Below are 21,956 nucleotides of genomic sequence, written 5' to 3'. Positions count from 1 at the left end.
CTTTTTAGAAGACAGGTCAACTTCTCTAATGAACATGACAAGGGTAGATGTCAGGATTAATAACGTGTCTGTGAATAACAACTTTAATAGACCTTTATAGAAGCTTGTTTCCGCCATGGGATAAAAAAAAATGCTTCTCGAAATATATATAAAACGTTGCCGGTAATTGCAACATGTTATATAATGTTGCAATTGCCTTTTTTATTTTTTTAATTCTGTAGCAGAAACAGCTACAGAACAAAAATATTCAGCTGCCAAAAAATGCTTCCAAAGAAACTTTCAGAAAATACAAAAAATACATAACATTTTACTTACGTTTTGAAAATTATGGACCTTTTACTTTGCACAGTATGTACCACTGTAAAGACTGCAGTCTATCCTGCACAATCCTGTTTTCATCCATACCTTGACAAAGGTCTGTTGTGTTTATGATTAACACAATATGTGCTTTATCTACACATTTTTTTTTTTTTTTTTTTTAGCTTCGTGGATTCCCTGGGATCCTGACATTGGTGATGCTTGCACTGTATAATAATAATAATAATAATAATACATTTTATTTGTAATGCGCTTTTCTTAAACCCAAAGCGCTACAGTAATAAAGTAATAAATAAAGTAAAACAAAACACCAAAAGCAATACAACAATTCATTATAGAAAGACAGTCTTGAATAAATGTGACTTAATCAACTTTTTAAAATCATCCAACGTTGGTGCATTTCTGACGTGCAGAGGAAGTACATTCCATAGCTTAGGGGCTTTATATGAAAAGGCTCTTTCCCCCATGGTCTTTAGCTTGCATGATGGCTGGTTAAGTGAAAGAGAGTTAGTAGAGCGAAGAGAGCGTGATGGAATATAAGGGCTGATGAGTTCACAAAGATACTCAGGTGCAGTCCCATGAAGTGCCTTGTATGTTAAAGTAAGAATTTTAAAATCAATTCTCGCATTTACGGGAAGCCAGTGTAATTGTAAAAGAACCGGTGTAATGTGTTCACGAGGAGAAGTACAAGTGAGCACACGAGCGGCAGAATTTTGTATATACTGAAGCTTGCTCAACGATTTAGCTGGAAGGCCAGAGAACAAGGCATTACAATAATCTAACCTAGTTGTTATGAAGGCATGTATAAGCCTTTCTGTGTCTGCAAAAGAGAGAAAAGGTCTAAGTCGAGCTATGTTTCTCAGGTGGAAAAATGCAGTTTTAGAGATGTGTTTTATGTGTGCTTCAAATGATAATTGTGAATCAAAAATGACACCAAGATTTCACACCTGTGAAGTGGGGATTACCGTGCAGGAATCAACAATCAAACTGATCTGCTCGGCCTTACGTGTGGCTGCCACTGTACCAATCCGCATCAGTTCAGTTTTGGAGCCATTCAGCTTCAGGAAGTTGTTATGCATCCAGTTACTGATCTCTGCTAAACAACCACGTAAAGCTATTAATGAGCAATGGACATCAGGACTAGTGGTGATGTAAATCTGCGTATCATCCGCATAGCAGTGATACCCAAGACCATGTTTCCTAATGATCTGCCCAAGTGGAAGCATATAAATATTAAATAATATTGGACCCAGTACTGAACCCTGAGGAACTCCCTGTCGAACAGGCACGGTATCTGATTTATAGTTACCCAAGCCAACAAACTGGGCACGTTTAGTTAAATAAGACCGAAACCAATTGAGGACAGCTCCAGAAAGACCCAACCAATTTTCCAGCCTGTCAAGCATAAGAGAGTGACATATAGTGTCAAAAGCAGCACTGAGGTCTAACAAGACCAAAATACTGTATGCACCTGAATCCGCTGTGATAAGAAGATCATTTATGACCCTAATTAAAGCGGTTTCAGTACTATGCCCTCTTCTGAACCCAGATTGAAAAGGTTCAAAGAGACTGTTAAGAGCTAGGTGATTATTTAACTGAACAGCCACAACACGCTCAAGAACTTTAGCCAAGAATGGGAGGTTAGAAATCGGCCTGTAATTGGATAAATCAGATACATCACAACCATTCTTCTTAGGGACTGGTGTAATGGCAGCTATTTTTAGTTCTGAAGGAACAATTCCAGAGGTCAATGACAAGTTCACAATTGAAGTCATAAAAGGGCAGATTGATGCAAGGCAGTTCATGATGACCGAGCAGGGAACCGGATCTAAAATACTGGTTGTAGAGTTCATGGACTTCACTGTACTTATAATAAAATCATCTCCGATCATTTCAAAGTTTGAAAAGGTAGTAGTGAGGAAGTTTGAAGGCTGGATATTAACTAGCTCAAGAGGAGTGATGGTATTTAAAGTGCTATATATATCCTCAACCTTACCAGTGAAATAATGAAGAAACTTATTGCACTGTTCAACAGAGGAATGAACAACGGCCTTAGTCGGTTTGAGAAGATTGTCAACAGTCTTAAACAGCGATTTAGTATTTGTTGCAGCGTTACCAATGATGCTTGAATAGTAGCTCTTACGTGCAGTATTCAAAGCAGAATGGTAAGCAGACTGTTGTTCAGTGTAAAGAAGCCTGTGCACCATCAGGCCAGATTTTTTGTACTGCCGTTCTAATTGTCTTCCGGCAACTTTCATTAAACGTAAATCCGGGGGAAACCATGGACAGGGTTTCCTAAAAGTAACAAGCCGTTCTCGCACAGGTGCGAACTCATCCAAAAGTGAGGAAAGCATGGAATTATAGTGCTCCACGGAGTTAGTAGTGGGAAGCCCAGAGACAAAAGTCGAAAAAAGAGTGAAGTCCATGTGCTTGATGTTACGGAATTTGATAGTGCGCTCAGAAATAGATCGTGAAGACATAACATTTATGTCAAAAGTAATAAGTCTATGATCACTTCATGTCTCATGTCGATACTATCCAGAGATTGGATACAAACACCAGCAGAACATACCACATCCAATATATGGCCCAGCCTATGGGTCGGAAAAGTAACATGCTGTTTAAAGTCAAAACCATCCAAAATGTCCAAAAAGGTAGCAGTTTTGACACAGTTTGGATTATTAATATGGAAATTGACATCGCCAGTCAAGACCATAGACGGACAGAGTGGACTAAGAAGTGTCAGCAACTCAGTAAACTCAGAAAAAAATAAAGGATTAGGTTTTGGTGGACGATAAATTAGCAGCACAAGAACAGGTGAAGCACTATTGACTTTAAAAACCAGACATTCAAATGATGAAACAGTAGGAGCATCAATAACATCAATTGATATATTAGATACAAATATTGTATACTCTGATTAAGCTTGGGTCTGTTTATTTCAACAGAAGATCTTAGAAATGCATAAAGCATTTATTTAGAAACTGAATCCTTTATATATTATTTCAATAAAAGCAATATTTAAAAGGTTAGCATTATTTGTATTTATTTTTTGTATACTATTATAATGAACAAATATATTCAAATTGGTAGACATTTAAAAATAAACCTAATTATAAATTAAAACCTTTATTCATTTTTATTATTATTATTTTTTTTTTTTTTTTTGCTTTTTTGCACCCAGTTAAATCCATCAAACAGTTAGAATCAGTATCCTGTGAATTATATCAGTAGTAAGATATGGTGACACAAATAGCACCGTTTCATGACTCATTCCCAGATACATCAAAATGTTATCAAAGAATATTATGTCAATTCATTATAAACCCATAATATGTCTTCTGAAACAGACATATCTATTACACTTTTTTAACACTATGTGCACTTACAGTGTACTTAACTACAGTGTATTATCTAAGAAAATAGTGGTAATATACCGCCTACAGTTTACTAGCTAGCTATGCCTTCATCACGTATATGTATATTTGCTTGCAATAATTTACAAAACAGCTCAGTGTCCTTATTTATATTTGACAGTTTAGGGAGGTGGCAGCTTTTTTTTTAAATTTATTTATTTTAGATTTTCCTTGGTGTCACAATCAATACAACTCTCTCTCTCTCTCTCTCTCTCTCTCTCCCTCTCTATCTCTCTCTCGCTCTCTGTTTGTGTGTTGCAGATGCAAGGACTGGACAACAGCACCTTCCAGTCTAACATCCCAGTGTCGGCTGACATCACAGTGGGCATATTTTACTCCCTTTTTGGTAAGAGTGAGAGAATTCATTTAATCTTTCATCTGCATTCTCATCAGTATGTTCTATGATCCATAACAGAGTTACAGGTTTTCCATTTGCTTCTATTTAATCCACATAGACATCTAGCACTGAAAGTAAGGGGTATGTTTGTTAAACACATGCAGGTGATACAGATTAGGTTTGTGACTGGGAGTTTGTTGGGGGAATTCAGTAAGAAGGAAATATGCTGTTTCCACTAAAGGAATTTTGCAAATCACGTAATGGCACAAACAATCCTGTGGAGTTGGGGCTCTTTGTGTAATCTGATTGCACTTGTGAATGCAGGGTAATTTGTGACAAGGCAACATACAAATAGTACTGAGTAAATGGCACATATACAAAGATATGCAATACATATATGTCTTTTTACAATTAATAGATTAATTTAACCATTTATTTAGCAATTGTTTTCTTAATGAAGTCCTTCATAAAATCTATTAAATAGTCTAGCCTTCATCAACCATACTGTTTGTTAAAACTGAATCTCTGATATCTGTAACACTGAATGTTTACGTCTTACCAAATGCAGTGTGCTGCCAGCAGTAATTCAGTTGCTGTTTACATGCATCTTTTTGATTAGTTTAAGTGCTGATGATGCAGTTGTGTGGGGCTGCACCCATGACCCTCACAAATAAATGCACAATGAACATTTCATCTAGCTAACTGTCTAAACTGAATTACGGTATACGTTCAGTCACTCAAGCAGAAGTGCTCTACTGCTGATTTCCTTTTTTTTTTTATCACATATGTGCTTCAAATTCTACTTTTCTTTAATATTAAAAAATGTACTGAGGTTACAGCCATGATGCACCTTCACGTGTTTATATGTACAGGAACTCAAATATTCTAATAATGTTACTAAAAATAACTCCTAAGGATAATAGGATAAATTTTTTAAACTAAGCAAAAATGTGTTTTTTATAATGTTCACACCTCCAGTCAAAAGTTTGGAATAATATATATATATATATATATATATATATATATATATATATATATATATATATATATATATATATATATATATATATTATGTTTTTGAACTTATAAGGCTGCATACATGCACAATAGATACACACTGCACACACATAATAGACCATTTTCTGCTGCCGGATCACTAAGAAATGCATACAAAGTCTCTTTTAATGACATTTTTCATAAACAGAGAGTGAACTGACTGTAAATGTAGATATATGGCAGTTTGAAAAACAAACTTAAAGTTGCTTCCCTGCATCAAATGTATTGCAGTTTTGATACGTGTGGTTTTTGTTTGTGCATACGTATGCTGCATACTTTGTGTTGGCTATGTGTGTGTGTGTATCATAAGTTCTGTGACATTCATTCTTCTTCTAACAAAGATCTCTGCAAACATTCTTTCTCTTTGATGGCCTGCACACAAAGCTTGAACACAAGCAGGCATTTTCCACATTCATATTGGTTTTCATGTGCTGTCCTCAAGTTTGTTTTGATAGAAAACACTGAAGTGTTATAATGTTTCATTTGAAATGCACTGTGGATCTCTGCAGTGTTCATTGATTATTTATGTGAAAGCACTTCTGTGGATCACTACAGTCCTCCTTGGTCTATTTTTTTTTCTTCTTTTGTTATTTATGATTATGGTTCCTTGCATAGCTCATGCAGCATGAATAAAATAATTAGACATGTTGTTGATGAAAGTGTTCAATTTCAGCATCATAAATACTGATGTGTTGGGTGCAGAAACAATGGAAGTGGAATGAGTGTCAGAACACTTGCATGCCAAATGCTAATTGGCTTTTTCAATAGGACATACAGAGCACTGTCCTTCTTTATTCTTTCTCTTCCATCTCGCTCTGTTTTATTCACTCACATTGCCTCTGTACCTTTCCTCTTGTCCAATGCATTTCTTACGGTGGCCGAGACAGCTCAACACGCTGCAACTTAAGAAAACACATGCAAATTGAAAAAACATCAGCAAAGGAAGAAAACATCTTCATCAGTTTGACAACACAAGTGTTGCAAATCATCACAACACATGCATATAACGAAACACGCTGCAAATCCTTCACAACACATACATATAAAGAAACGCTGCAAATCCTCACAAAGTGTCGGACCCGACTTGGATTTGTTTATCGTGCAGTGGCTACTGGTCAGTGGAGTTGTTGGTGAACTGAAAGGTGAGTTTTTTTTTTCTTTTTTTAAAAAACACCATGATTCCTTTATCTTTTGGATATTATTAGCCTAAATAAGCTGAATAATTACATGATTAAATGTAAAACATTACTTAAGATGGCTAAATTTAATATTCTCAACTAAATATAATTTCAAGGTTAATGAAAATAAATTTGCAATGCTTCATTAATTGTTTATTAATGTGTATGTGCTGTGAGGATTTGCAGCGTTTCTTAATTTATATGTGTTGTGAAGTATTTGCAGCGTTTCTTAATTTATATGTGTTGTGAAGTATTTGCAGCGTTTCTTAATTTATATGTGTTGTGAAGTATTTGCAGCGTTTCTTAATTTATATGTGTTGTGAAGTATTTGCAGCGTTTCTTAATTTATATGTGTTGTGAAGTATTTGCAGTGCGTTTCGTTGTATGCATGTGTTGTGATGATTTTCAGCGCGTTTCGTTATATGCATGTCTTGTGAGGATTTGTAGAGCGTTTTGCTATATGCATGTGTTGTGATGATTTGCAACACGTGTGTTGTCAAACTGATGAAGATGTTTTCTTCACTTGTTGATGTTTTTTCAATTTGCATGTGTTTTCTTAAGTTGCAGCATGTTGAGCTGTCTCGACCACCGTAATTTCTGGGATAAAATGTTTAAACAAAATGTTGTTTTTTTTTTTTTTGCATTATAGTAATTAAACAAGTTACTGTGATGGGATTAAAAAAAAGTTTAAAATAAAGAGGGTGTGATTGATAATTTAACATTTTTCTTTACTAGATCTGCAATAATACATCTCTCAGCATTTTCTTGCACTTTTGAAAGTTTGTGTGAATGCAGTAGTAGAATAATGTGAGAAAAATTAATCGGTGGAAGCTTTAGATCAGAGGTGCCCAATTTTAAATTTTTCATAAAAAAAATTATTAAACTTTGATTGAGAGCTGAGGGCCAAAAGTAAATTGTAATGGATCTGATAAATAAAAAGATAATTAAGTAAAAAATGTAAAATACACTACCAAGTGTCAGTCAGTCTGAAATGCACCTTGAGAGGACCACCCTGCCAGGATTATTTACATGATGCCTTTCATAAGAAATTTGTCATGGTATATTTTTATTGATGACATAACTCAGTGTTACATACAATACGGCTTATGTTTATCACATAAGGTATTAAACCAAGATCTCAGCCTTCATTTGTGTGTGCTGTTCCTTAACAGAAGGCCTCAGAGCGCATCTGAATTTTAGGCACTATTTGTGTAAATCGGATGAGATTTTCTGACAGTATATAAGGTTCATAATCTAAAGGGTGATTGTTGTAAAAATTTCATTTATGTCAATCTGACCAGCTGAGACTGTTTGTTGTTATACAATCTGGATCAAGATTTTGCCATAGACCAAAGAAATGACTAAATTTAACAGTAAAAGATTGTAAAAATGCTACAGTAAAAATCTGTTAAATGGTTAACGGTTAATTTCCCAACTATATACAGTGAAAAACTGTATTACATGTCATTCTACGGTAGTATACCACTTTTGGAAGTGAAAAAGAACGTATAATTTATTATTTTGTGAATAACCGTAAATTGACATTCCCAGAATTCCCTTCTTTATATTTCAAATTAGTTTTGTGTTACCATAATGGTGTTTATGTTTATGTGAATGACACTATGCACTTTCTATATGTTATTATTTAAAAGCTACTTGTGATGGGCTTTGGTTCATCACGTGACTTTCTCATCACCACTTGCATTTAGTGGTTATCAGTGTATTACATTTACATTACAGTTACATTTATTCATTTAGCAGACGCTTTTATCCAAAGCGACTTACAGATGAAGACAGTGGAAGCAATCAAAAACAACAAAAAGAGCAATGATATATAAGTGCTATAACAAGTCTCAGTTAGGTAACACAGTACACGTAGCATGGGATTTTAAATAATACAATAAAAAAGAAAAAAGAAAAAGAAAAAAGAAAACAGATAGAATAAAAAAAGAATAGAGCAAACTAGTGTTAGAGATCTTTTCACATACACACACACACACACACACACACACACACACATACAATTGCATAATAAATGAAAAGAAAATAGAATACAAAAAGAAAGGTAGTTAGATTTTTTTAAAGAATAGAATTAGAATAGTGAGTGTTAAAGTTAGAGGGTCAAATAAAGATGGAAGAGATGTGTTTTAAGCCGATTCTTGAAGATGGCTAAGGACTCAGCTGCTCGGATTGAATTGGGGAGGTCATTCCACCAGGAGGGAACATTTAATTTAAAAGTCCGTAAAAGTGACTTTGTGCTTCTTCGTGATGGCACAATCAAGCGACGTTCACTTGCAGAACGCAAGCTTCTAGAGGGCACATAAGTCTGAAGTAACAAATTTAGGTAAATGGGTGTAGAGCCAGTGGTAGTTTTGTTGGCAAACATTAATGCCTTGAATTTTATGCGAGCAGCTATTGGAAACCAGTGCAAATTGATAAACAGAGGTGTGACATGTATTCTTTTTGGCTCATTAAAAATTAATCTTGCTGCCGCGTTCTGAATTAATTGTAAAGGTTTGATAGAATTGGCTGGAATACCTGCCAAGAGGGCATTGCAATAGTCCAGCCTGGACAGAACAAGAGCTTGAACAAGGAGTTGTGCAGCATGTTTTGAAAGAAAGGGCCTGATCTTCTTGATGTTGAATAAAGCAAATCTGCAGGATCTGACAGTTTTAGCAATGTGGTCTGAGAAAGTCATCTGATCATCAAGCATAACTCCACGGCTTCTAGCTGTTTTTGAAGGAGTTATGGTTGATGTGCCTGACTTGATGGTGAAATTGTGATGAAATGATGGGTTTGCTGGAATCACAAGCAGTTCTGTCTTGGCAAGGTTGAGTTGAATGTGATGGTCCATCATCCAGGAAGAAATGTCTTTTAGACAAGCTGAGATGCGAATAGCAACCGTCGGATCATCAGGATGGAATGAGAGGTAGAGTTGAGTGTCATCAGCATAGCAGTGGTATGAAAAGCCATGTTTCTGAATGACAGAACCTAATGATGCCATGTAGACAGAGAAGAGAAGTGGTCCAAGAACTGAGCCCTGAGGCACCCCAGTAGTTAGATGTTGTGACTCGGAAACCTCACCTCTCCAAGATACTTTCAAGGACCTATCTGATAGGTAAGACTTAAACCATTGAGGTGTGGTTCCTGAGATGCCTTTTGCCAGTAGGGTTGATAGGAGGATCTGGTGGTTAACCGTGTCAAAAGCAGCGGACAGATCAAGCAGGATAAGTACTGAAGATTTGGATTCTGCTCTTGCCAGTCTTAGAGCTTCAACAACTGAGAGCAAGGCCGTCTCAGTTGAATGCCCACTTCTGAAGCCAGATTGGTTGCTGTCAAAGAGGTTGTTGTTTGTGAGAAATGTAGAGACTTGGTTGAACACAGCTCGTTCAAGTGTTTTTGCAATGAAAGGAAGAAGGGAAACTGTTCTGTAGTTCTCTAAAAGAGATGGGTTGAGGTTGGGTTTCTTAAGTAGTGAAGTTATACGTGCCTGTCTAAATGATGACGGAGAAACAACAGTGTGGAGGGATGTGTTGATGAATGGCTTGAAGGAGATGAGATGGAATAGGTAGGGTGATTAGAAAGGATGAGTTTTGAGACTTCTGCCGCAGAGAGTGAAGATAAGGATGTAAATGAGTGTATGTTTGCTGGTGATATGAGCTTGACTGATTGTGGTGTGGAAAATTGTGCACTAATTTTTTTTTGATTTTAAAGTCGTCAGCTATTAGAGATTAAGCAGGAGGTGGAGGAGGAGGACAAAGAAGTGAGGAAAATGTTTTAAAAAGCATGCGAGAGTTAGACGAATTGTTAATTTTGTTATGGTAGTATGTCATTTTAGCAGTGGAGACATTAGCAGAGAAGGAAGATAGGAGTGACTGATTCACATTAAGGTCAGTAGTATTTTTGGATTTGCGCCACACCCTTTCAGCAGCTCTAAGCTTAGAACGGTGTTCGCGTAGAACATCAGATAACCAAGGGGCAGAAGGGGTGTTACGGGCTGGCCTGGAAGATAAGGGACAAACAGTGTCTAAACAAGATGTAAGAGTGGAGCAGAAAGTATCAGTAGCACTGTTAGCATCCAAAGATGCAAACAGTTTAGGGGAAGGAAGTGAAGATGAAACCATTGCAGATAGCCGGGAGGGTGAAAGTGTGTGTAGGTTACGTCGAAAGATGACATGTGGAGGGGTAAGTGATGTAGCAGGGACCATGTTATTACAAATGTATTACAAATGTACAAAACAGATTTCAATACTTTGATAGGTTGATACAGTATATTAACATTATATCACTTAAATTACGGTATTTAACTGTAAATGTAAAGCCCGTTTCACACTGCACGTTGGACCCGGAAAATTGCCGGAACATTGCAGGGTTGCCCTTCTGTGTGAAAGCAAACATGTCCCGGGATTGATTCCGGGAGTGATCCTGGGTCGGGGACCTAGTAACATTGCTGGGTTTAGTCCCAGAATGAGCGCTGTGTGAACAAAAGCCAGATCTAATGCCGTGTCGTAGTGATGACGCACGTTATCGCGCGACTCTTTTGTCAGGTGTTTTGAAGGCAGATCAATGTTCGCAATGAATAAAAATATGTGCAAACTGTAATGAAGCAGAGATCAGGTAGTTCCTCACTTTCCGCGCTGAAGCTGAGATCGTTCGCCAGCTTAAGTGAAAGTTTACGTGCCTAGCGTTTTCGACTCGTACATTACACGTAACACCCTGATGTCACGTGTCATTGTGGGACCTTTACGGGTTGTGTGTGAATGCACGCACATATTCAGGGTAATCACTGGCAGTTTGAAAGGAGCAAAATCTAGTGACCTGGGAACAATTGCCGGCACACATTACCCGTGTATTTTCCGGAATCGCAGTGTGAAATAGGCTTTAGTTAAATCAGTAAAACCTATAAATGTTGCTACCTTATTTTTTACAGTAAAATTCCGGCAACTACAGCTGCCATTTTTTACAGTTATATTTACAGATTTTTTTTTTACACTAATAAAAAATAAATAATATCAATCCAAATATTGTTACATAAAAAAGTCTAATCTTACATTAAAGTCGTAGTTTTTGATATTTTTGGACCAAAATGTAATTTCGATGCTTCAACAAATTCTAACGGACCCTCTGATGTCACATGGACTACTTTGATTATGTTTTTCTTACCTTTCTGGACATGGACAGTATACCGTACACACATTTTCAATGGAGGGACTGAGAGCTCTCGGACTAAATCTAAAATATCTTAAACTGTGTTCCGAAGATGAGCGGAGGTCTCACAGGTTTGGAACGACATGAGGGTGAGTCATAAAAAAAAAAAAATGTCTTACTATTTCTTCCGCATCTCATTCAATGCCTCTTTTGCTAGTACAAAAATGTTGTTTTAAAGCTGGTAATGGAGGCTTGAGCAGTTGATAGCATTCTAATGCAGTTATTAATGAAGTTATTAGAAAGGGAAAGGGTGAGTCATTAATGACATAATTTTCATTTTTGGATGAACTAACCCTTTAAGCTATTTCTAATGGCCTGTTTCTGGCCACAAAGCTGTCATACACAACAGCATTTCCAAGAATTTTATAATTGGCTTTTTACTAAGCACTGTCCTCTTGTTTACCCTAGCTCGCTCAGTTTTACAAAACAGAATGATTTAGAGATATGTGAACTGCATGATTTTCCAAAAAAAAAAGAAAAAAAAAAAGAAAATCATAAATTGATTTTAAAAAGACCAACAACTGAATACTTAATATTCTTACATGCTGCAATGAAGAGTGGTATTGCATTTTAATTTGCCATTTTATTTGAAGAAATAATTTTAAGTTAAGCCGTAATTCAAAGAGTGTAGTTAACTCTTTCACCTCAACCTGAACTAATGTGCAGATTCATTAATTGGAATAAATGGAAGTGTTCTTATATTAATTTGAGAACGAAGGCAGGAGCATAGATTAATGCATAGAATGCATTCCTTAAAGGGTTACTCCACCCCAAAATAAAAATTTGTCATTAATCACTTACCCCCATGTCATTCCAAACCTGTAAAAGCTCAGTTCGTCCTCAGAACTCAATTTAAGATATTTTGGACAGAAACCTGGAGGCTTGAGACTGTCCTATAGACTGCCAAGTAAATAACAGTATCAAGGTCCAGAAAAAGTCGTCGTCAGAATACTTCATCTGCCATCAGACAAGAAATCTGGGTTATATGACGTGATGGGAACACTTTTTGTAAGCGAAGAAAACAAAAATAAAGACTTTTTCAATAATTCCTTTGTCAACGGTCTCCTCTGTGTCTCTCCATATCAACGTGCTGCGTATGTGTATGTAAAAACCGCGCCACAAGGATGTGCTGTTTCTACTTGTATTTAGCTTTGATTTGAAATATTACAGCGCAGAAATCATACAATGATTAAATGCTTATTTGTTAACAAATGTCACTTTTGCTAACAAATGTCATTAAACTTCAGTTCATATATATATATATATATATATATATATATATATATATATATATATATATATATATATATATATATATAACCTAATGCTCCTTATTACATTTACAAATGTTGTGGAAGAATAGCTTAATTAGTTATTTTAAGCACTTCACAAACAATTAATGTTCAATAACTCATAATCAGTCTGTAAATGTCACGTATTTAGTCTTTGTTATGAAGACTTATTTACACATCTTAGCAAATAACTTATTCATTATCTGTTCATGTCTTTGCAGTACCCAATCTAAACATGTTTTTATTGCCTCAACACTTGTATTAGTATACTACTATATATCATTAAACAATTAAACAATTAAACCCTGAATCATACATCAACAGGAGAAAACATATCATTTTTTTTTTGAGAATATATTTGTTCATTTATCAAAACAATGTCATGTAAACAGATTTAACTCTGTTCCCTTATAATAAGAAAATTTTAGCTATTTGAATACATATTAACTAATGAGCTGTTTATGTAATGTTTGTTAATTAATCATCCATGTAAATTATTATAAAACGTTACCAATACTGCTGTTAACGCTCTCTCTGAGAAAGCGATAGTCAGGTGACTACATATACTCATATACTCCATTGCTTTGATTCTCCACAGTCCACACTCCGGCTTGCATGCAATATCTGGCAAAAAGAACATCTGGGCTAAAGTCGGTTCTGTCAGAAAATTACTTGATTTGAGTCCAAGAGACTTGACAAGCATAAAGTCAAAGTATTGTTTCAGCTGTTTCAAAACTCATGTTTGAAGTATGTGTAATTTATGTAGTAGATCAAGCTTGAAAGTCTAATGTTATTTTACTAATAAATCAAAAACTGCCTTTCTAAAAACTCCTAAGCGATCCTGTCACTACAAAATTCTAATTCTCTTCCGGGTTTTGGGACTACAGACTGCACTGCCAAATATCTTTTCTACTTGTATCAAGAGTTTATTATTGAGAGTGTGGTTAAGTTCCAGTGTGTTGGTGGATGAAAAATTAACTTTCAGAAACGATCTTGTGCAACATCATATATCCCAAATTCATCTTACATTTTTGGACTTGCAGGTGTTTGTTCGCTCTGTGGAAACAGTATGCTGCTGTATGTGTCCTACAAGAAGAAGCACCTCTTAAAACCAGCCGAATTCTTCATTGTTAACCTGGCCATCAGTGACCTGGGCATGACCTTCAGCCTCTACCCCCTCGCAGTCACCTCAAGCCTCGCACACAGGTACCACAAAGAAATAAAAGCTTGAAAAGAAAAGGAAAAAATAAAAATAAAAAAACAGGGGAGACTGAGGGCAGTTATTAAACCAGCATGCAAGCAGTACTGTAGTGAAACTGCAACAGCAGGACCTTTTTTCTTGTCTTCCCTTTCTTTCTCTTTCTATCTCTCTATACTGTATCCTACACACACATACCATACTTAGCTGTCACTTCCCTTCAGCTCATCATGTTTCATGCTCATCATGATCTTTCAAGACAGCTGAAAAAAATGCAACTAATTATGTAATTGTGCATTTCAAAATAAATAAGCTTGATACACATATATTTTGTTGTAGACATCTGGGGATGTTTATCTAATCAAACTCTATGACATTTTGGCACTAACTAAATGTTTCCTAGGAATGAAACCCTTGACTTTGTAGTTGCTAACATCTTGATCTACCAGTTCAGAAACAAAAAAAAAACAAAACAAAAAAAAACATGTTTTTGTGCTGTTTCTGTTTGCAGATGGCTTTATGGAAGGACAGTATGTGTGATTTATGCATTCTGTGGTGTTTTGTTCGGGATCTGCTCTCTGACCACTCTCACTATACTGAGCACTGTTTGCTGCCTCAAAGTCTGCTATCCACTTCACGGTACCCTGCATTATACTTTATTATTATGATAAATAAAATCTGAAAGTTCACAAGTGAAAATACTTTCATTTAGAATTTACTTATTTACATAATATTTGTCTAATATATATATATATATATATATATATATATATAATAGAGATGTTTCATTCCTGAATGAATTTTTTTTGGTTAAGTTGAGAGAATAATTCAACGACTCACTCAGTCACTTGTGTTGCTCCTGCATGAATTAGTGATTTGACAAATTGATAGAATGAATGATTCAATGACTCACTCAATAAAAGTCACTTATCTTTAAATAAAATTAGATTTTTATTTTATACATATTATTTTGTATTATAACACTGACCAGTTGGGTTGAGAGAATAATTCAATGACTCACTCATAAAGATTACTTGTTGTGTTGCTGTATGAATTAGTGTTTAAAAGATCTTTAAAATGTATATGTGTGTACCTGTAGGTAATAGGTTCACTTATGAGCGCGGTCGTGTGTTAATAGCATGCGCGTGGGCCTACGCACTCGTGTTCGCATGCTCCCCCCTCACCCACTGGGGGCAGTACGCTCCTGAACCCTATGGCACAGCTTGCTGTATTGACTGGGCCTGGTCCAATCACGACTCAGTTGCTCGCTCCTACACCTCTGTGCTCTTCATTGCCTGTTACCTGCTGCCGTGTGGCATCATCATCGTCTCATACACACGCATACTGCTCACGGTCCGAGAGTCCCGCAGAGCGGTGGAGAAACACATCTCAGTGCAGACGCGCATGGGAAACATCCAGGCCATCATTGTGAAGGTGCAGTGTTATTATTATTATAATTTTCTGTGTTTTGACAAACACATCCAACACAAATGTAGTCAATATCAAAACGGCAATGAAAATAACATTTTCGTTGACGAGAACAATTAAACCACATATATAATATATATAATTTTAACCCTCCTTTTTGAACATGAAAATGCATTATCTAAACTGGTTGTAATTCATGAATGCCTTGGAATACAGATCTATGGTTGGTCTGTTTTTAAAGCAAACAATCAGCAGATTATTGCTGAAGTGAAAGCATTTACAAAAAAAAAAGTTTAGGTTTTTTTTTTTTTTTTTGGAAGTTTATCCGAAAGAAAATGTACTGTAGTATTTTTTTATATTTTATATAAAAAATAAATATTTTACAAAATATTTTGGCAACTAAAATTGCTATAAGTTCAACACTGTATGTCTAACTAAGTTATTTTCTGAATTTGAAGTTGATATTACAAAAATTTATTTGTGTAGGTGCTATATTGAAAATAGCCACCGAGTGACATTCAAACTCCACAAAAATCTTTACATGCATTTTCCTGTTGAAAAATGTATACATTTCTGCCACAATATTACTTCTAACACAAAATAACCACCAAATATAGAATCTTGAGACTCTGACCTTTTCAACGATATGTTTTGTCAACATTATAATTTTTTTTTTTTATTGTAATACATTTTGTAATATGACTATTGACTCCATCCACCAGGGGGAGGATCCCACAAAAATGATTTAAAATACCATTTCCATGGTAACACAGTGTCTGATCTCAAAATGGTTTCAAATTATATCTAATTTAAGCTTTCAAATATCTAATTTATTTATTTAATATAAAAAAAATATTATATAAAAAAATATATATAAAAATTTATATTTATAGTAATATAAAACATTTTGACTGTTTTTAAAACTGTGTGACTATTTGGTCTGTAATTACGTTATCTTGTTACAAGTTTAGAAAATAAATAAATATTTTACGAACTGTAATAATTTGTCCAATTACTGGCCTAAAGGCTTTCGATGTCATTTATTATATTTATGAATGGGAACACTTTTCAAAAAATATAAATCTAAAATATAGTCAATAAGATGTCTTGTGTCAAAAACAAAGACATCTTTATGCAACTATGCTACATTTAAAACAAACTTAATGAAGGCTCATTAAGGTACGTTGTGTGTATCATGCAAATGTAAATGTAGTAGTGCAATGTTGAAAAGGGTGATTAGTAGCCTATCAGACATACGTAAGTCATTACCATATTAGTTGAGTTGACTCAAAAACAAACATTAGTACACATTAGCGTTCTAACCGCATAACAAAATGTGAGAACAGCAAAGATGATTCCGTATTTTGCAAATGTTTGAGGTGAGAATGGCACTTTCTCTTTAGAGACTAAAGTCTCTAAAGCAGAGGACACGTCTGCTAAATTAAACAGAAAAACAGACATGTACTGGTAATAATAAGTAAGTTTTTCTAAAGTATTTATCTACTGTCGAAACATCAAACCCCAAAACAAAAAGGTGATGTTTTCTTTGCATTAAACATTTACGAGTCTGGTAAACTGTTTGCACAGGTGTTCTGGAACCTGCAATTGCTTGAGCCTGCCTTGGAACTGCTGGGGCTTCTGCAACACAGCCTAGTAGCTCCATCTGCCAATCTACATACCCTGAGGCATACATTGAAAAAGTTTTAAAAATGACAAAATGCCATATAAAATTGCCTCATAGTCCATCCTCATTCTTTTTAGCGCATCACTGTTCATTCACCCTTTTTGTAGCGAGGATACTGTATGTGTCATCTAAGCTGTCAAGGAGTATAGTGGCTTGTGTTCTTGCACTGTTTTCATTGTAGTGCATGGCTGCCAGGTGTGATCTAAGATGAAAAAAGATACGGTTACATACTGTAAATCACCTCCTACTTTAGCAATGTTCAGTGTCATTTGAGAAATTTGTTCAAGGCAATAATTGCAGATGAGAACATACCTGCACAACATTCCCACATAGGAGAATGCCACAATCTTTGGCGCAAACCGGATGACCAAACGGTGAAAAGACTCGTGAAGTCTGGTAATCACTTTGATTCTCAAGATCCCTAAGCAGTTTTAGATCCAGGATTACACGACTGCAGCTGTAATGAGATAATAAGACTGTCAATACATATGAATGCTTTGCTAACGATAAATCAAGGTAATAAATGCAATAGCAGAATATAAATGTAATTGCATCACGTTATCATTAAAAAGGCACAATGCTAAACATATAAAAATGGATAATATATCAATATGTTTATATGGTTGTCATTACATGGTTTGAGCCACTTTCTTAAACTCCCACAAGTGGTTGATGGAGGCATTTTGTAAATTCCCCGTCATGCTCATGTATGTTCTGCATGTGGTTGGCAACGGATTTCCATTTGGCTACAATTTCACTGTCTGTATATGAACTTTCGCCACACCAGGTGGTTTACAATGCTCTTTTTCCAAGCACCAACTTCTCTGCAACTCTTCAGCTTTGCAAGGAAATATTTTTTTTAGCAACACCTACACAATCCATAGAACAAACATAACAGTATGATTGACAGCTATAGCAGATACATAAAAAAACCTTTAAGTACAGTTTCTACCCTGTATATCGGGAACATAAGTTCTATTACAAAGCAAACCTTTTCCAATGTGCCATACATTGAACTTGTGCACAACACCCAGTCTGCTGTCCTTGAGGAACTTCATGACAGCAGGAAGCCTATCCGTGACAGTCTTCTGAACATGGAGCGCTCTCTGCTCCAGCTGTCTCAGGCATCATTGCAACCCCTCCTTTTCCATGCATTGGCTGTTACCGACCTCATTGCTCTATACAAAAAAAAATAAAAGATACAATACATGAATTTTCATTCATAAACGAAAAAGAAATACCTGAATAAGCTGAATGTCCATTATCCAGTTTGTTTTTAGGTCCATCACTGTGCAGGTCCCGTATTTGGCACAGTGCCCTGAATAATTAATCATCAGAAAATTAATATTTTTGGTTGTTTAACTAGTGCCTAATTTATATATATATATCAATTCACTTCAAAATTATGACTAGAGGTAGAATAAAAAGAAGAAAAATCAATTCTTACTCTTGCTTCTTCGCTCTGGCTTCTATGTGTGCTGTGTGAATACATGCTTCATTGGCGAATCAACATCTGTTTGGCATGACGCATCTTTTGTGAATGCTTCTGTCTGGCAGCCCACCTCATGACACCTGATGCAACTGTTTTAAAACCGTAAAAAAAAAAATTTTTAACACATGCATTTTTACAATACCATAACAATAGAGCAGATCAATGAGAACTACTTAGTAACTTGTTAACACTGACTATGTCTGCTCTGATAAAATTTAGCATAATCATCTGAATAGCCTACTTAAAAAATTAAGAATATTTAAGCAAACACTAACCAAATCTGCAGCTTCTTTCTTAAAAAAAAAAAAGACAATCGGCAATCCGGCTTCCACTAGTCCCCAGTTTACAAAGTTCTCCAGTGCAAAATGTTTGCTGGTAGAGTAACAGTTGTGTTGGTAGAACACGGCAAACCAACAGCCTGCACCCAAAGTTCAGCTCGCGTTGGGTCGCAAGGAAATGCAAACAACACTTTTGCACTGAAGAAACGAGTACACTCGAGACCGAACCATGTCTCTGAATGACAACAATAAGGGAAGACTTTCTCACAATACTTTCTCATGAATAATATGTTGTAACCGTTATAATTTATACCTACTACGGTGCAGTGATTTGATTGAATGACCTCTTTCTCATGAATAAATGCACAGATTAGCTCTGGGCAAGCTGATGTAGATGTGCCCCTGCATATCTATCCACACACTCCGAGCCCCAAATCTGTAGCTTCGACTATGCTTTTTAAATCGGAAACACAAAATTGCTTGGAAAAATGCAAGAATAACCAATTTCCACTTATTGAAAACATTTAAAAGTGCTTTTAGTCTTTTCAGTGATGTGCAGCTAGTACATATCTATCTGTTCCCATCTCAAAAAATAAATGTGTTCTGGGGTTTCATGACCCTTTAACCAATTGTATTGCTTTCTCAAATGTGTGGTGCAAATATAGTATGAGGTGAAAATCCAAAAGGCCCCCACTGGCCATTTCTCTCCTACTAGTTATTTCTGAAACTGGTAGATTTGTGTATTTGGTTTGATTTAAGATCTTGTGTACTAAAACAAATGTGTTAAATTTAATGTTAAATTTAATGACAAATACGTTTTGCCAGTATAAGATGGGGCCCCATGATTACTCGGGACCGTAATTGGTCGTTTAATTCACTTATCGTTTAAGTCCGCCCCTGCATATATGGAGTACACTATTGTAAGACAATGTTGTATTAATGCAATAGCTTGATAAATGTCTGTGCGGTCTTTTATGATCAATTCAATGTGTTCTTGCTGAATAAAATGTATGGTTTCTCTCAATAAAAAAAGTCTTGCTGACCCAAACCTTTGGATAGTAACATATACGGTTTATATATCTAAATAAAATATGACTAAGTAGTTAGGGTTTTTGGTAGTGTTAGAACAACTGCCAAGATGTGCCCAAAAACTCCTGTAATGTTAGAACTGATAAACCATGATAGCTCTCATGAAGTACTGCATAACATCTCTTTTGTGCACTTTCTTTGTCTTTCTCCAGCTGAGTGTGGCGGTGTGTATAGGATTCTTCACTGCATGGAGTCCATATGCATTAGTGTCTATGTGGGCGGCATTTGGCCATTTTGAGGACATCCCGCCCCTGGCATTTGCCATCCCTGCAGTTTTTGCCAAGTCCTCCACCCTTTATAACCCTCTCATCTACCTCTTGCTCAAACCCAACTTCCGCCACCTCCTCTGCAAGGACATGCGCTCCCTGCGAGGGGTTTGCATGCATCACTGCCTGTGCCATTGTTTTCCCCGCTGGAGCTACCGCCCATCACTAGCCCTCAGTCTGCGGCGTCCAGGCCAATCCATCTCAGAATCAATGGGGGGGCCTGTAGGTCTGTTTCGTTGCCCTTGTGAGAGTTGCAATGACCCATTTGAGCAGTTTAAGCACTACCCACGCCGCTGTCCCGTCAACGTGAACACTGTGCAGTTGTCTCTGCAGGACAGCACCGAACTCAAATTGGAGCTGGAGCCAAAACGAAAACCTAGAGTGATAAAAGAACACAAACCAAAGAGCCAATCAATTGAGTCTAAAAAGTCTGTGCGGGTGATCGTGAGAGGGCAGAAATGTTTTGAGATTGACAGTCTGGAGATCACCTTGGAAACAGTGTCTGCTCATGGCAAAACTGCCAAAAATGCCAAACTGTAACACCTAAGCCTATGCATGGGTGTGTGTTTATACACATATGGTGCATGTATTCACCTTTCTTTTTTTTTATATACATATGCCTCAAGACTCTGACAACAAACTACTTTCTGAACAAGTATTGTGTGTGTTAATTTGTCTGTAAAGGAGTGCAATGATTGTTTTTGTTTTTTGTAAGAAAAGTTTTCTTAAGAACAACTGACACAGCATTGGTGTTTTTTAACTCATTGAATTTTTAAATGAAGAGTTATTTAATGTTTTATTTAAAAGCATTTAAAGTTATTTAAAGCCCTTAAAGTCTTACCTGCTGAGGGAATGAACACATGCATTCTCGAAGTTGCTTTAATCAGTGTACAGCTGTTGGAGGAACCTCCTTTCAAATCAATTTGGGCTTTTCACACTTGAAATAGTTAACCCTGGGTTATTCTAAACACCTGGGTTGATTGAATCCTGGGTTAATTTGCTTCATGTTTTATATTGCTTATAATTACCTGGGGTTAACAATTACTCCTGGGTATTCGTACACTGTTTCATACCGTACATCCTAAACCCCAGGTTAATGTTCTTATATGCATATTTGCGATATCAGGGTCACTGCCTTGATGAATGCAGCACTCGACCTGTTTACATAACAGCATTAGCATTGCACATCTTCATATTAAATATTGCAGACTTTACTATTATATTTTTCCTGAATGGTCTGAATGACATGCTCTCTTCTTCACACATATTCCTTACATTTATACAAAACACTGGCTGCATCCAAAAGCTTAGGCATCTGACTTGATGCCTTGCTGCCTTATCATGCAGTGACTTTGCAGGCAGAGTCAAAAACAATCTACAGGAAATGGTGAGGTCAAGCAGTCCGTGACAGACAGATCTTGTGATGTTAACAGCTGGAATTATGTGCTAATATAGTACATCCACACGCTTGACTATCATTCGTTGACCTCAAATGGCTTATCTGAAATATGTAAGTAGTAATTTTACATGGCCGCTCAATCTAGTGAAGCTAACATTGAATTTGGACGTACCTTGATGCCTTCCTACCTTGGAATCTGAGGCACATGATTGGGTGTAGATGCTAAGCATAGCCGTAACTTTCTAACACCACATCATTTCATCATTTACTCATTTGGCGGCAACAATGAGGGGTTAACATCACAAAAGCATGGCTAA

The 21,956-nt window shown here is 36.1% G+C and overlaps 1 protein-coding gene across 1 annotated transcript; it reads left to right on the top strand.

Annotated features, from left to right (window-relative positions):
- The first annotated feature begins 3,995 nt into the window (after nucleotides 1-3,995).
- opn7a (opsin 7, group member a) lies at nucleotides 3,996-20,780 on the top strand. Its single transcript, XM_059497852.1, has 5 exons — nucleotides 3,996-4,080; nucleotides 13,849-14,011; nucleotides 14,515-14,642; nucleotides 15,103-15,437; nucleotides 20,127-20,780. The coding sequence occupies exons 1-5, from the start codon at nucleotides 3,996-3,998 to the stop codon at nucleotides 20,778-20,780; spliced, it is 1,365 nt and encodes a 454-aa protein (XP_059353835.1).
- The last annotated feature ends 1,176 nt before the right edge of the window (nucleotides 20,781-21,956 follow it).

The sequence above is a fragment of the Carassius carassius genome, chromosome 18 (genome assembly GCF_963082965.1).
Source record: "Carassius carassius chromosome 18, fCarCar2.1, whole genome shotgun sequence".
Lineage (NCBI taxonomy): Eukaryota > Metazoa > Chordata > Actinopteri > Cypriniformes > Cyprinidae > Carassius > Carassius carassius.
The sequence above is the reverse complement of the archived record's forward strand: the minus strand, read 5'-3'. Positions and strand labels throughout refer to the sequence as shown.